The 15175-nt window shown below is 38.4% G+C and overlaps 1 protein-coding gene across 1 annotated transcript in view; it reads left to right on the top strand.

Annotated features, from left to right (window-relative positions):
- The window catches only part of LOC122812984 (E3 ubiquitin-protein ligase rnf213-alpha-like), a 1982151-nt gene that overhangs the window by 1091881 nt on the left and 875095 nt on the right, over positions 1 to 15175 (top strand). The window contains 1 exon segment of the mRNA XM_044085079.1: positions 3563 to 3778. Within this exon segment, the coding sequence (XP_043941014.1) occupies positions 3563 to 3778 (216 nt within the window).

Raw genomic sequence — 15175 nt, 5'->3', positions numbered from 1 at the left:
AACAGCTCTTCTTGAAAAGCATCATGCTTAGTCAACTTTTTCTTCATTTCATCCTCCAATGTTTGCAGTTTTATTAGTGCATCTGAATAACTAGTTAAAGTTTCATCTATTTGTCCATCCTTTTGTTATTTGACTGTATATATTCCTTCAGTGTTTCACTTAAAAACACCTCTGAGTGTATTTGATTTATTTTTTGTCTAAAATGCCAGCACTCAAAAAGCCAAAAAAAGGACTGAAAATCCAGGAGAAGAACAAATCCTGAAAGTCACACTTCTCATTTAAACTTGTTTTTGCAAGCCCTCCCCCACATCCTCAACACAGTGGGCAAGCCACCCACACACTCTGAACTTATATATAACAACTCTGAAATTGCCAAACCTTGGAGAAAAGAGAATATTCTAAGAAATAGCCATCTGGGCCTTGGTATATGCAAGTCTGCTCTTTCAGCCATTCAGTGTGTTTCCAGACTCGCTCCAGTGATCTTTCCAGCCAAAATTTTCTCTTCTTTTCTAGTTGACTTTTTATTAATTTCTTAAATTGTTTCTTTGCAGGCATGTGGGCAGTGTAATTGCAAGTCAACTGATTTTTTTCTCAGTTTGATTGTTTTTTTTTTTCACAGTTGCGGTTTTCAAACCAGAAAAGTTTTAATAAGCCCTGTTGATCAGTGTGTAGCCTTCTTGCAAGTCCAGTGAAACCTTAGAAACCTTGACCATTCTGGGCTTTTAGGTCTATCAAACTAAACTCAAGTGCACAAACCACCACTTACTGCTTCTTTGCTCTAGGTTCTAAAATATAAAAATCCATAAAAAATCATTTAAAAATCAAACTGTTATAAAAAATTAAATTCACAACTGAAACTCACCTCCTAAAAATGGCAAAATGCCAATGCAATACTGGAAATCACATAACCGAAGCCGTAGATTCCTACTTGCTGACACCTTTCCTATTCCTTCTGCTTTGAACCCTCTGTACTTAAAGCACTTGTCATATTAATCCACTGCTATTGCACTTCAAATTCTTGATTTTTATTGTAAGCAATTTCAACCATCTATATAAATAACCCTCTATTAAAAAGATATATTAATTTGTTTATAACTATGGAATAGTGCAGTATATGTTTTATAAACCTGTACACCTATTCCCTGTGACTCTGCAGAATTTGTACACATTTATGTTTATCTGTGTTGCTTTATATAATCCCTGAGTATTCCAACAGATGTATAATTATAGTTTGCCACTTACAGTATATCCCTGTAATTGTCATACTGTACTGCTTTCCTGGGCTGAGAGTACTCTATACTGGTTAACAAGTTTAAAATATAAATAAAATGTATGCAGCTTTGAGTACCATAACCCTTGACCTATTTTCATAGTTTATTTAATCCTTCAGTTTTTCCTAGTCTCATATTTTACTCCCTTTTCCAGATCAGCATAATCCATTTTCCTAAAGTTCAACACCATTGTATTTGTCTTTATATTATTACATTTTACCTTCTCTATACCACATGGGGGTGTAAATAACATATTACTAAATGGAGCAGGTGGTGTAACAGAAATATATATTCTGCATCAGTATAAAAGTCTTTACAGTGTTTTTAGACTGCTCATAGTGTTGTGGGAACCCATAAGCATCTTTCTGTCTCCCAAAATTAGTGTGCCCTTCCACCTATCTCAGTTCTCTTTTAATCTCTACACTTAAGCATATAAGATATATATCAGTGGCCCACCACCCTCTCTGTTCATTCATTTAAAGAACTAAAATGTCTCTGGACTGAGCTTACTAATTAATAAACTAGAACAGTAGCTTTTTGTGGAATGAGACTGTAGCATATTTTTAGTGTAGCAAGTGATTCTCCTGTACCACAACTCTCTGTCCATTTCTTTCATTTGTTCACTGAAAAAAAAATCAAAATGCCATTATTTAGAAGATGGACACACATATGCATATTTATGAAAAATGTTGGAATTTGAGGTTCTCGTGTACGTATTAATAGATTTTTTTTTAATCATTTTGATAATTTATTCAGTTTATTATCTTAGATGTGGAAAACGTGCGCTTATTTCTAATGTATTTGTGTTACCAATGAGCTTTCTTTACATTTTAAGTGCATAGCTTGGAATTCTTTTTTTTCTGCTTCAGTGAGACTTACATGATCAGAAGAACTAGTATAGATATAAAATAAATAAAACTTTGTCAACATTTAATGCTGTGCCATGAATACTAGTCCTCATAACTGCTGGGAAACACCTGCTAATAAATAAAGTACATATATGGTGTTATATAAACAATACACTTTTTCAAAGTTTTGCTAAAAGGATAAGTAATGTTTAGGGTAGGAAATAGGTACAGGAATGGTCAATGGCTTATAACAAATAATGTCAGTCATAACATTACTTATCCCCATCTCTTTGATGAAGTACACTGAACTGTCTTTGTGGAATACCAGGGACAAGTTGGGATCATAACTTAGGGCATCTGATAAGAAATTAATTAGAAGAAAATTATTTTTTTTCTCTCTTTCCTTAGTTGTACTTCATGCATCCTTTCTGTTTGTACAGTGTAGGTCCAGACTGTATCACAGTAGTCTGCCCTCCTCTTAATAGCTCATGTTAACATTTGCATTTTGCCATTTATTCCCTTGTGGCTCACAATATTTTGGCTTTGTTCTCCTGTCCCCCCACACTCAGCAGAGTGTAACCCATCCACTCTGTAGATATTTGTGGCTTTCATGTGTACTCCCCATACTCCATTCTAGAGTAATTGATTACCACACTATATTTGTGGCTTTCACGTGTACTCCCCATACTCCATTCCTTTGAGTAATTGATTATCACATAATATCTGTGGCTTTCACATGCACTCCCCATACTCCATTCCTTAGAGTCCTTAGAGTAATTGATTACCACACATAGTCTGCCACGGTAAGGGTAAGCTGCTTGTGCTGATAACTGGCTGCTGTTATTGTGGAGTTCAGCAGGCAGAGAAAAATTATCACTCCTGCACATTATGATGCTTCCATACTCATCACTTATGCATCTGTGATACTGCACATGCAATATTCATAGCCTGTACTTAATCAGTGACTGAGATTCTCTGCTTGCTTGCCTACTCGTAATTAATGAACTGCACAAGATTTCACACAGCAAAAGCCTGCTCAGGCATTCCTGTTTGCACAATACATTCCCAGAGGTAGTGTGTATGAGGGGGGGGGGGGCTTAGTGGGGAGTTACTACGTCAAGTCCAAGAGTTGAGGCAGGTGGTGCTGGAAATATTACTACATAAAGTCCAAGAGTTGAGGCAAGTGGCGCTGGAAATAAAGTGCAGTGGTGTATGCTTGGGATAATGAAAAAAAACTCACCATAACAAAACAGAGTCACTTTACAGATTTGTGAATTTTTAAGTAAACTATGCAGGATTTAACTTACTGTATTACTGTACAGTAGCTAACTTTTATAATAGTTTTTTTTTGTTTGTTTTTTAATCTGGAATGATATTTGTATGCCATCATATTAAAAGTATACCTTCCTTTTTTGTCTTAATCTTCATCCACACCACCCCCAGCTTTTTGAGATGGCATTGCTTTCCTGTGTTGGGGAACTCCAGATTGACTGTGGGATCGCATCATCATCTTTGTCACCAGGATGGATCCATGCAGCCTACAGTCTGTTCAAAGGCCGGTTAGACACTCTCTGGAAGATAATCAGTGTGCAACCAGAAGTCCTGACAGCACTGCAGAGACACCTGCAGTCTCTTGACACTGTGTGTCATACAGAAATGGTGAGTTATGCTTGGCGGCCGCTCATGTAATTACACTGTATTTTTCTGTACTGTGTTATGTAGTATTTCAATATATGTCTTCTTAATGTACACTGTGTTCATTCATTCCAAGACACAGAAACCCTTTGGATTAATTTTATTAGCAAATGAATTAGAGGTGCAGGTTCTTGTTGCAATGTGTGGAGTACACAAACTGCTTTGTATATCATTATGCAGCACGAATGTTAGCCTGAACCACAGTTTACCCAGTTATGAAAAGAATAAGGTGCATGCACATTGATATATGTATGTAACACATTCCATGAATATGCTGTGTGTGTGTGTGTGTGTGTGTGTGTGTGTGTGTGTGTGTGTGTGTGTATATATATGTGTATATATATATATATATATGTATATATATATATATATATATATATATATATATATATATATATACACACACACATATATACAGAGAGAGAGAGTTACCCCCCCCCCCCACACTCACACACACACACTGCCTTGCATTTGGTCTAAATGCAGGTTTGTCAGCATCTGTTTTATTGACCTCATTTGGTAGATATATGCAAATGGTCAACAGATGTGTGAGATTGTGTGATCTCGGAGTTAGTATATATAATTAGCAGGGGATGTGGAGGGTGCAGGAGAGCTTGTCCCCATGCAAAAAACAATGTTTGAAAGTTTTATGTGTCAAGTTTCTTTCTCAGTGAATGCATGGTAATGTGTCAACATTCACTTTGTTCAATGTTTTGTTGATGTTTCTGCTGGGCTACTCGATTAAAGTGAGTAGTCCCATACGCACACACGCACATATGTATATATGATTCCCTTCATAATCTCAAAATACTGCAATATCGAATTGCAGTATCTCAAAACCATGAAGTCGAATACCCTAAACACCGAACAAACATAAACCCGGCACACAAAATCACGAATCTACAAAATCCCAAAAAACACACATCACACAGTAGAAAACACATACATACCTTCCAATACTTCCCTACAACAAACATAACACACACACACACGCACACAACCAAACACATACACAAACTTACCCTTAGTATATGCAGGGGGGCAAGCCCCCCACACCCCCCTACTTATATATACTAACTCCGAGGTCACACAGCACTCCATAACACACACAACCCAGCACCGCACATTCCACATACCCCTGCACAAACACACATCACATACACACAAACAGCAGCACTCCCAACACTAACACGTTCACACTGCACAACACCTACACTAACCCAAACCTCAAACATCCCAACACACTCAAATCCTCCCCAAAACCCTAAAAAAGTACACTTACCTAATGTGCTATCCATACCGCGGGTTCAGCATTCTGCATTCGACATTTCTGGGTTCACAGTTTCCGTCTGTTCGACTTTACAGGCTCGAAATTCTAAAATTTGATATTTTAGTATTTCGAGCATGTAAAGTGTTCCCATATGTGTGTGTGTGTGTGTGTGTGTGTGTGTGTGTGTGCGTGTGTGTGTGTGTGTGTGTGTGTGTGTGTGTGTGTGTGTGTGTGTGTGTGTGTGTGTGTGTGTGTGTGTGTGTGTGTATATATATATATATATATATATATATATATATATCTTTTGTATGAAAAGTCAATTGCACAACTGAACTTCAGAGCTGTGACTTTGAGTCACTGCACAGAAGGGCACATGCACATTTATGTGAGTGGGGAATCATTAACTAGATGTTGGGTTTGTTTCAGTATTGTGACTGTGTGAGATCACACTATATCAGGGATTTGGAATGTTTCAGTGTTTTAGTGTAGAAATATAGCTAAGGACCACAAATGAGATCATAAGAAGCCAGTCTCATAGAGGAGATGTCCAGAACGTTTTGTCACTAATCCACTCATCTCATTTATTTTCAGAAGCTCCAAGGTTAGCAGACTTTCTACTAGCACCATACAGGGGTGTCCTTTTTACCCTTTGTTATTTGCTTTATATTTAGATTGATTGGCAAAGAAAATAAGGGAAGCAGATTTTCAAGGATATAATTGGTATGGTAATCAAGAATAGTTGGCTTTATTTGCAGGTGATATTATTTTGTACTGGTACATCCAAAAAAGGATATCATAGTGTTGTGGAACATTTTGAAATAATTTCAAGACTTTTCAGGATATAAAATTAATGAAGGTAAAACAAAGTCCGTAGCTGTAAATTATGCACCGCACACAAATTGGCTCAGCAATACCCATATTTATGGGGATGTGATAAGACGATGTATTCAGGAAAATGGAAAAAGGCTTCTTTTATGGCAGCTAGGGATATGTGGAAGAGACTAAACAAATGATAATACACAAAATAAGAAAATGGAAGCTCTTGTTTATGAATATGGATAGTAAGATATAAGCAGTAAAATGTTTTAGTTCCTTTAGTTTTATATATGGGTCCAGCATATTTTTATCAACTTGAGGAGAAGTTGTGGACAATAATTAATAAAGAGATGAAAGAATTTATCTCAGAGTTGAAAAGAGCAAGAATTAAGTGGGATAAACTGATCCTTCCAATAGAACAAGGTAGTTTAGGATTTCCTGATTTGAAGGGATATTGTAGAGATAGACAGTTAAGGCTCTTATACATAACACAAGCAAAAAACTACAGTTCAAAGCAGAAAGGGATGATGATGATGATGATGATGAAGCGGGGGGGGTGAGGAAATAAAGAGTGGGAGTTTGGATGCAGATCCTTAAGGAAAATAACAACCATACAGAATACTATATTTATAAAGAAGCAGAAAGTATTCTAAGTACTAAGTCAACATGAGAATGGAGAAAGGAGATTTTTGCCAGTAGGGATGACAGCAAGCAGCTGTACAGAAAATAGGCAAAAGGGAGGTTGGTGTTTACTGGAGAAAACTGTCAGAAGAACCAAGATACTGGGAGCAAAGAACTAGAGCTGGAAAGGTAATAGAGTGGGATGAGGCCAAAAAGATATTTGGATTGCAGGCTAGAGACTACCTTCTTTACCAGGGATTGATATCAGAGTATACGAAAAGAGAAAAGGATAGGGGAATCATACATGAAAAACCTGCTGTGGTAGAGTTCTTAGTTGAAGCTAGAACAGAAGCTGCTGTTTAAAAAGGCATAATCAGTGGGGCATATAAAATATTGAATAAAAATTGTAAGACTCAATTAGAGGAGGTTAGAAAAGACTGGAAAAAGAGATTGTAAAAGCAGTTTACCAAAGAACAATGGTTGGACATATGTATGGCTCTCAACTATGCAAGAAAGTCCAGAAGGTTTAAGGATTATTTGTTTGGAAAAAGAAGAAGGTAACTGGGAGCATATGTGTTGATAATGCAATGTGTTGGAAGATTTTAAAAACACCCTGCAGAGTACTTTGTCAGGGGTCTATATTAGCAAATCGAAAAACCCTTTAACCGAATACCTAAACGTCGACACCTGTAACGCGAACCGCAAAAATCCCGAATGCACTAAACAGCGAAAAATAAAATAGCGAACTGTCATAGTCAGCCAACCCCACCACCCGTACATACTACCTACCCAAACAAAATAAATAAACAACATACATACACTAACCAAACCCTGCTTCTAACCTAAAGTAAAGCACCAAAACCCTACTTCTAACCCTACACTAAACCCCACAAACACAACTAACTATGCACTATCCTTAACCCCTCCCTAACCCTAAGGTGTGTAACTACTGCACAAGTCTCCTACAGACATGCACCCAAAAAAATAAATACACATACATTTAACACAACCCTACTTCCAACACTACACTAAACCCCACATACACAACTATCTATGCACTATCCTTAACCTCCCCCTAACCCTAAGGTCCGTAACTATCGCACACTTCCCCTACAGACATACACCCAAAACAAATAAATAATACACATACATACAGCTAAATAAAACCCTACTTCAAACACTACACTAAATCTTACATACATTACCTATCTATTAACTTACCTTAACCCACATCCTTACTCTAAAGTCTTATCTATCGCACACTTACCTTACGGAGCTATACCGCAGACGGGCCAACCATTGCACTTCGACATTTCCATTTTCGCTGTTTCAGACATTTGGCGTTTCCATATTTCACGCAATCTGTGTCACTCTTTCCGCATTAGCAATTACGGTCTTTCGCTCTGCTAATAGGAACCCCTTTGTTAGAGATATTGGGTGCGCAAATTTCTGTAGCACAGGAAGTGACTCTTCTGAGCTGGGACACAAGATCTGAATTGCCTAGACCTGGTAAGGCCTTATTAAGTTTAACTATGTTTCCTGCTAAAAAAGCAATTACTAGAAAATGGAAAGCAAATTCTAAACCAACTGTATTGAATATTATGAAAGAGATAAAATAGGTGGAGGAGGGATCTTTAGAAAAGAGAAGGAGGAAATTACATAAAAATAAATGGAAATTGTGAGAACAATGCATGCAGAATAATGTTCAAGAGGAAGAGGAGTGAGGTTTAAGGGAAGCCAGGAATTGAGCAAATTATGTAATGTTGGACTGATGATAGAAAAGATGTGTGATGTATAATGTATGTAAATGAGAAAAATGTTTGTCTGATTTGTTTTCTTTTCTTTTAATGTATGTCTGCCTATTTCTTAAGTGATAATTTATTAAAGATTTTTTAAAAAATAATAAAATGATAGAAGGAGATGCTACTTGGAAGAAATTGATGGTGTCATGATGAATGTTGTTAGTGCATACGCTCTGCAAATTGGGTGTGCGATGGATGAGAAAGAAAAATTTTGGAGCGAGTTGGAGAGAGTGGTGGTGAGTGCACCCAAGGGTGAGAGACTGGTGATTGGAGTGGATTTCAGTGGGCATGTTGGTGAAGGGAACAGAGGGCATGAGGAAGTGATGGGTAGGTATGGTGTTATGGAGAGGAATGCAGAAGGTCCCATGATAGTGGATTTTGCGAAAAGGATGGACATGGCTGTGGTGAATACGTATTTTAAGAAGAGGGAGGAGCATAGGGTGACATACAAGAGTGGAGGAAGATGCACACAGGTGGATTATATCCTATGCAGGAGGGCCAGTCTGAAGGAGATTGAAAAGTGGTGACAGGGGAAAGTGTAGTCCTCTCACATGCTGTTTTGAGTCCTTGCCGTTCTTCTTCAACTCCACCTTTTTTCCACTTATTTTTGAAGTGCTAGAGCCCTGAGTAATTCCATGAACTGTTATGATTTCTATCCAGATAACTTCTAGGTCTTCACCCTGGTGTATGTTGACCTTAGAGCCTTCTTTGACTATGGCTTGCAGCTGATTGTGGCAACCAGTGGTTTATGCTGTGGGCCAACTGTTTTACTGGGGATGACTTTGTAATCACTGATTCTACCCCAGTGCCCTTTCCTTACTGAGAGGAAGTCTACCTGAGTAGATGTTGGCCATTCTTGTATGTGAACTTGTGACTATCTCTCTTTCTGAACCGTGCACTGGCTGCTATGAAGCCATTGCCAGACAGAAGGCTAGAATGGCCTTTCCTTCATTATTACTGTTGCACCACCTATGTGGACCCAGGCAGTCCTCATACCCTGTTCTGTCTGTCCCAATATGGGCATTCAAGTCAACCATTGTCAACCCCAATTCATCTTGACCTGTTTTATCTAGTAGTCCTGCAGCTGCTGACTGAATGCAGTCTTTTCCTCACTATCACAGCCCTGCTGTGGGGCAAAAGCTGAAATTATGAATACTGCCATATCGATAGGCTGGAGTCTGATTAACATGTGTTTGTCACTAATTCTGATGACATCCCTCACTGCCTTCTGAAGCTTCTCCCTTACCACAGTTCCCACACCATTTCTAGCCTGTCCTCCTCCTGAATAGTAGACTGTGGATCCCAAGCCAGGTGGCTTTGCTGCATGCCCTTCCATCTTGCCTCTTCATGTCATCCACTTCCAAGCTACATTCTGTCAGTGAACCTACATCGTGTGTAGCAATTTTTAGCTCATGCTTGGCAGGTTGATTGGCTTCATATCTAGCTTTCACTCAACTGAGCTATCCCAGGTAACCTAAGCTGAGCAACTGGAGCATAAGCTGGTCAGTAGCTTATTGACCCAGAGCTGCAGGCACACACTGGCCAAAAGTGGCAGATACACCCCTCCCACCATTAGCATGGGCCCCTGGAGTGCACCACAGGTCCTTAGTGTATATTGGTGTAGCCTGGGTCCTCAACCCACTTAGCACTGGCAAATACCTGTGCCCATTTGGCAACATTAGTCAACATGACCAGATCACCTAGAGCCATATTTTACACTGTTGAATTACTCCATTTTCTCCTGTCTTGAGGCTTCTGTGCACCTCAGTATATGCCCAAAGTAGATGGTCTGCACAATTCTTCCCCCTATAAAACAAAATGAATAATCCGTCCTGCTGCCCACAGCTCCATTCTTTGGTGAGTTGGTGACAGAAACATTCAGCATGTTTTCAGAAGTGGGAGAAACCCCACAGAGACACAGGGAGAATGTGCAAACTCCAAACAGGCATTGACCAGAGGTCAGGATGGAACCTTTTACCTTGTGCATGGGAGGCAATGACTTTAACCACTATACCAGGTGTTATGTCAACATCACAGATACCTTTCTTACTCTTGATCATCCATCTGGACAACAAGAGGACTATGCTACTAACACATTTGATTCTCTGGCCACCTATGCTGCAGCTTTCCGTTTTTCTCAAATTATAACTGAGCAAACCAAATCTCTTCTATTAAAATTTAACATTTCAGGTGGCAACTTTTCCAAACTCAACCCAAACTTTTTAAGATTAGCTACAGGTAACACAGCCAAGCCATGCTCCCATATCTTCAACCTTTCCTTAACTACTGCATCAGTCAAATACCTTCAAACAGTCTTTCATCATTCCTGTACCAAAATTGCATACTCCTAAAGAACTGAGTAACTACAGACCCTTCTCTAATCTATGCTGTATTATAAAAAAATATTTGAAAAACTGTTATAAAGCACATAAACAGCTATGGACTACTTTGTGATGCACAGCATGGTTTCTGTAACTCATTTAGCACTTTGACTGCCCCCATAATGGTTACAGATTCCATTTATTGTAACATGAATGAAGGCAAAATCCCAGTAGGTTTAATCATAGATATGACCATAGCCTTTGAAACGGTGACCAACCACATCCTTCTTAATACGCTAGCAACACTGTACTTACAACAGTATTTGCTGGTTTCAGAGTTATCTGCAAAATAGATCATTACAAGTTTGCTTAAATAACTTTCTCTGTCCATTCTACCTCCAAAGTACTGGAGTCCTGTTGTGCTCTGTTATGGGACATTTACTGTTCTCATTGTTTGTCTCTGACCTACCTGTTGAATTCCCTGACCTCAAACTAGTCACGTGTACAGATGATATTCTCCTTCTGCAATCCAGTAATAACCACTGTGAACTCAAAAACAATTTCCAAAAATGTATTAAACTATCACTGATATATGTTATTGGTCTAATTCCAATAGACTACTAATAAACCACTAGAAAACTAAAGTCATGGTGTTCTTATCCTTTGTGAAATTATCCACTTTCCCTCCTTTACACATTTCTGTGTACAAAAATCCCTAGGAATTAAGCTTGACCATGTCCTTACATGCGTGACACATACTGACTTTATATCAAGCAAAGTAATAATCCAACTTAAACTGTGCTATAAAATCTCACATATTGTCTCCCTAAAAGCCCACTTAGCTGTCAATAAAAATGTACTAATACTTAGATGGACTCCAGTTCCTAGTCTTTCAGTCAGTTCACAACACAAAATATAAACATCCAAAAATGAAATATGTAAATGAGTCCACCTAGCTGACACTTTACCCCACCACTGTACTGTCCTTAAGAATGCTGGTTGGCTGTCAGAACCAGACAGGGCCATCTTTCTGTTAAGCACACTAACTTTCAAAATCCTGAAACAAGGCTGCTGCCCACCACTGAAAAGGAAACTTCCTATTTTAGATGCCACATGCCAGCTACGAAGCTCACATGATAACAGGCACCCTTGTAAGACTAAGATTCAAAACTGGACTAGGCATGAAAGCTTTCTCCAGATTGGGACCAGCTACCTGGAAGCACTTACACACTGAAGCAAAAAAAAAAAAAAAAAAAAAATTGCTAATTAACAATCACATAAAAAACAAAGCTTATACATATCTTATACAGTAGTGTGATTCTAATTTCTGAATTGCAGCGATTAAGCCAGTGTGGTATTGTAAATAGTGTCTGATCTCATTTCAGGTGGATATATGATACCAGTGCACTGCTGAAATTTTCTCTGCTTGTTTTATTATATGAACATGATTTCAAAAACTATATGTACTGATTAAATGTTTATGTACTCTTATGTCACTCACTGTTATTTTTAAATATCTTTGTATGTTTATAATAAATAGCTGACATATGTCTCTACAGTGTGTATTGTACATGTAATTGACTTATGATATAAATACTGTACATACAAGGATGTACTAGATAAGTATTAACTGTCTTCTGTTGTCTAGCATGTTATGAGCATGAGTTATGACTGTAAAGAGTCAACAGATCAACTCACCCACCTGGTCATCAAATAGTAAGTAAATACATAAATAAAAGTCTTTGGTCTTAACAAGGGTTAACAGTACAGAAGACCTTGATGTCCTCTGCAAATTTTGCTACACTGCAGTGAATACCTACTAGTAAGGTGGGCATATAAACATGGAAAATGAGATCCCAGTAATGAGCCCTGTGGTACACCACTCAAAGTGCCATACTCACAGCACTACTCATTGCTGAGTTGTACTGACGATTTTTTACCATTTAATCACTGTGACCCCCCCAAAAATGTAACAGTTGAAGCCTTATTTAGTTAATGCCTCTATTACTGAAGAGTGAGTGACATACCTGTCAACATCAAAAATCTGGACAAAGGCCAATGAAAAGTAGGTACAACTGGCCCAAAATCAGGACACTCATTAACATAAACTTTGCATACATTATCATCTAACCCTGCCCACTCCGTTGGAATTATGGAATACCAACATGAAGATTGTCGTCACTAAATAATAATAAACAATGGCAGACATTTGAATTTCAGACTTTATATTCCTCAGAAAATACATGATAATGCAAACCTTGTTATTCTAGCAACTATTTCAGCTTACAGGAACAATATTTAAAATTTATCCCTATTTTTGGGCCTTTGTCCCATGGTCTCACTGTCCCACCAGTATTTTTGGCTTTGTCCAGATTTCTTGCTCTGAAAGATTGAGATATATACTATAACTGCTATATTATCTCTCACTAATATCTATCACCTGATTTAAATTTTGTGGTAAAAAAATCCATTAGGTTCACATTACTACACAAAAACCTAATGTCACGTAACTACAACCAGGAACACTACGAGCAGTGTATAAAAACCTGCAGCTACTAGTAAATAAACTAAAAGTAAGCTTGGCAACTTTCTTCTAAAACACCTGAAACGAGATGAAAGCGTTCTTTCTTCATTCACCAGAAGAAATGAATCTGTTATCATACATCAACAGTCATAGTATTCACTCCCCTATGAAATGCAAGAGGACTGAGTTGTGTTAATAGAAATAATTAAAATATCACTAATGCCAAGTATCTTACCTGCAGTGATACTTAAACATCTCAAAGGATTTTGCAAAAATATTCGGCCACTGTAATTAGGCTCCTATGTCCAAGGCACAGACATGTCAGACAGGTCTATCCACTGATATTATAACATACATACAACGAACAAACCCAAAATAATACGCTTACCATTAACCATTCCTCCAATTGTTCCGAGACTGGGCCAGATTTGTTTTTTAGTCTCTGCAACTTGCCTTTTTATAGTTCCTTTTCATTTGTCCTCTAAACAGCGGCAGCACAAGAGAAAAATATGGACATTTCTAGCTTTATATGCATGACAGTGAGAGCCATTAATGCCTGGTGTGTGCATGTTGCAAACTGACTGCCTCCCGGTGGCATTAATAACTCATCCTTAATTCCCAGTTCCCACCCCTCCCAAAAATGTAAAATAGAGAAATGCAGCTCAACATTGTTCTGTAGTGCCACATTTAGCCAGGTAATGTCACCTTTACTTGTATCCTATCAACTATGAGAGAAAGGAACACAGACTGAGTGACTGTCCTAAGAATGACAGTATGCTGCAATATCACATAGGTGTTAAGTAGCATTTAAGACAGATCAGGAATGACTTCTTTTCACCTACCAGCACTCAGCTGTGCATGATGGTGTTTGATGAGCTGCTGTCCTATAGTGCACTCACTGTGATTCCAGCACAGCACCAGTGGCTATCTGCTACCTGAGCTTACCTCAAAGGACACAAATAACAGAAAGCAAATGCAAATCGTACTTGGAGAGCAATAAGACATGCATGATGCACTGTTACAGCCTGAGGGCATGACTGTCTGCCAGTTTAAAACACATTTGCAGATTTCAGTAAATAGTCTGCTGTTGCTGTATGAAATGCAGGAAAAATCTATCCTCTACTGGAATCACTGTTACAACTGAAAACATTTAATCTTCAGCATAAGCATTCATCTGAGAGATCAGCCCAGTATTATTAAACATATAGTAGATATAACAAAGTAAATAATTCCTACCAGAGCAAATCACCGGTATTTAACCAGTAAGATAGTTATTTACTACATGCATGCTGTGAAAAGCCTAAATAAAGCTGCATTCTTGCTCAGCACCGATCTCCCACCATACGGCTCAGCCTGTAGTTCAAGCTCATGCACTTAAATAGGCAAGTTAAAGTGGGGTCGCGATACTTCAGTTGTCAAACCGGGTTTGATGCCTGTTATAGTTATCCCCTGTCCATTAGTGTTAATTGCCACTGGCGGGCCAAGACACCATGAAGTGAAGTGTCCACTGTGGATCACCAGGAGAGTGCAGTGCCACCACCATACAAGGTCTACAACCTACTACCTCCTCGGAATCAGAATCCAAATTGTCTCCTGGTGGTTTCAGTTCTGAATTTAACTGTGACATAAAACTATTGAGCAAGGAATAAGAAGGAACTGAAAAGTTCACTTAGTTACTGCTTTTTTCTGAGTCTGACAGCCAGACTAAGATCCTTGCTTTACATAGCTGCAATGTGACAGTCAAATTAATTTTCCTGCGCAACTGAGAGCTAGTTTTGCTTAGGTTGTTCTCATATCTGACTCAAGTTGGACAGGCACAGGCAGTCATGCACTGCCTCATGAAGTTGATGTCACGTTTGTGCACATTGGCGATGCATGATGATGTCAAACATTACTTAAACTTGTAAATAAAAAAAAAAATTGAAGAGACCACTCAGAAATTCGTGGCACCCCATTATGTTGCCCTCAAAACCAGTAAATACCGAGAAATTCAGTACAGATGAGAGG

Source organism: Protopterus annectens, chromosome 10.part0 (genome assembly GCF_019279795.1).
Source record: "Protopterus annectens isolate FY-2018-M chromosome 10.part0, PAN1.0, whole genome shotgun sequence".
Taxonomy (NCBI): Eukaryota; Metazoa; Chordata; order Ceratodontiformes; family Protopteridae; genus Protopterus; species Protopterus annectens.
This window is presented reverse-complemented; position numbering and strand designations above follow the sequence as displayed.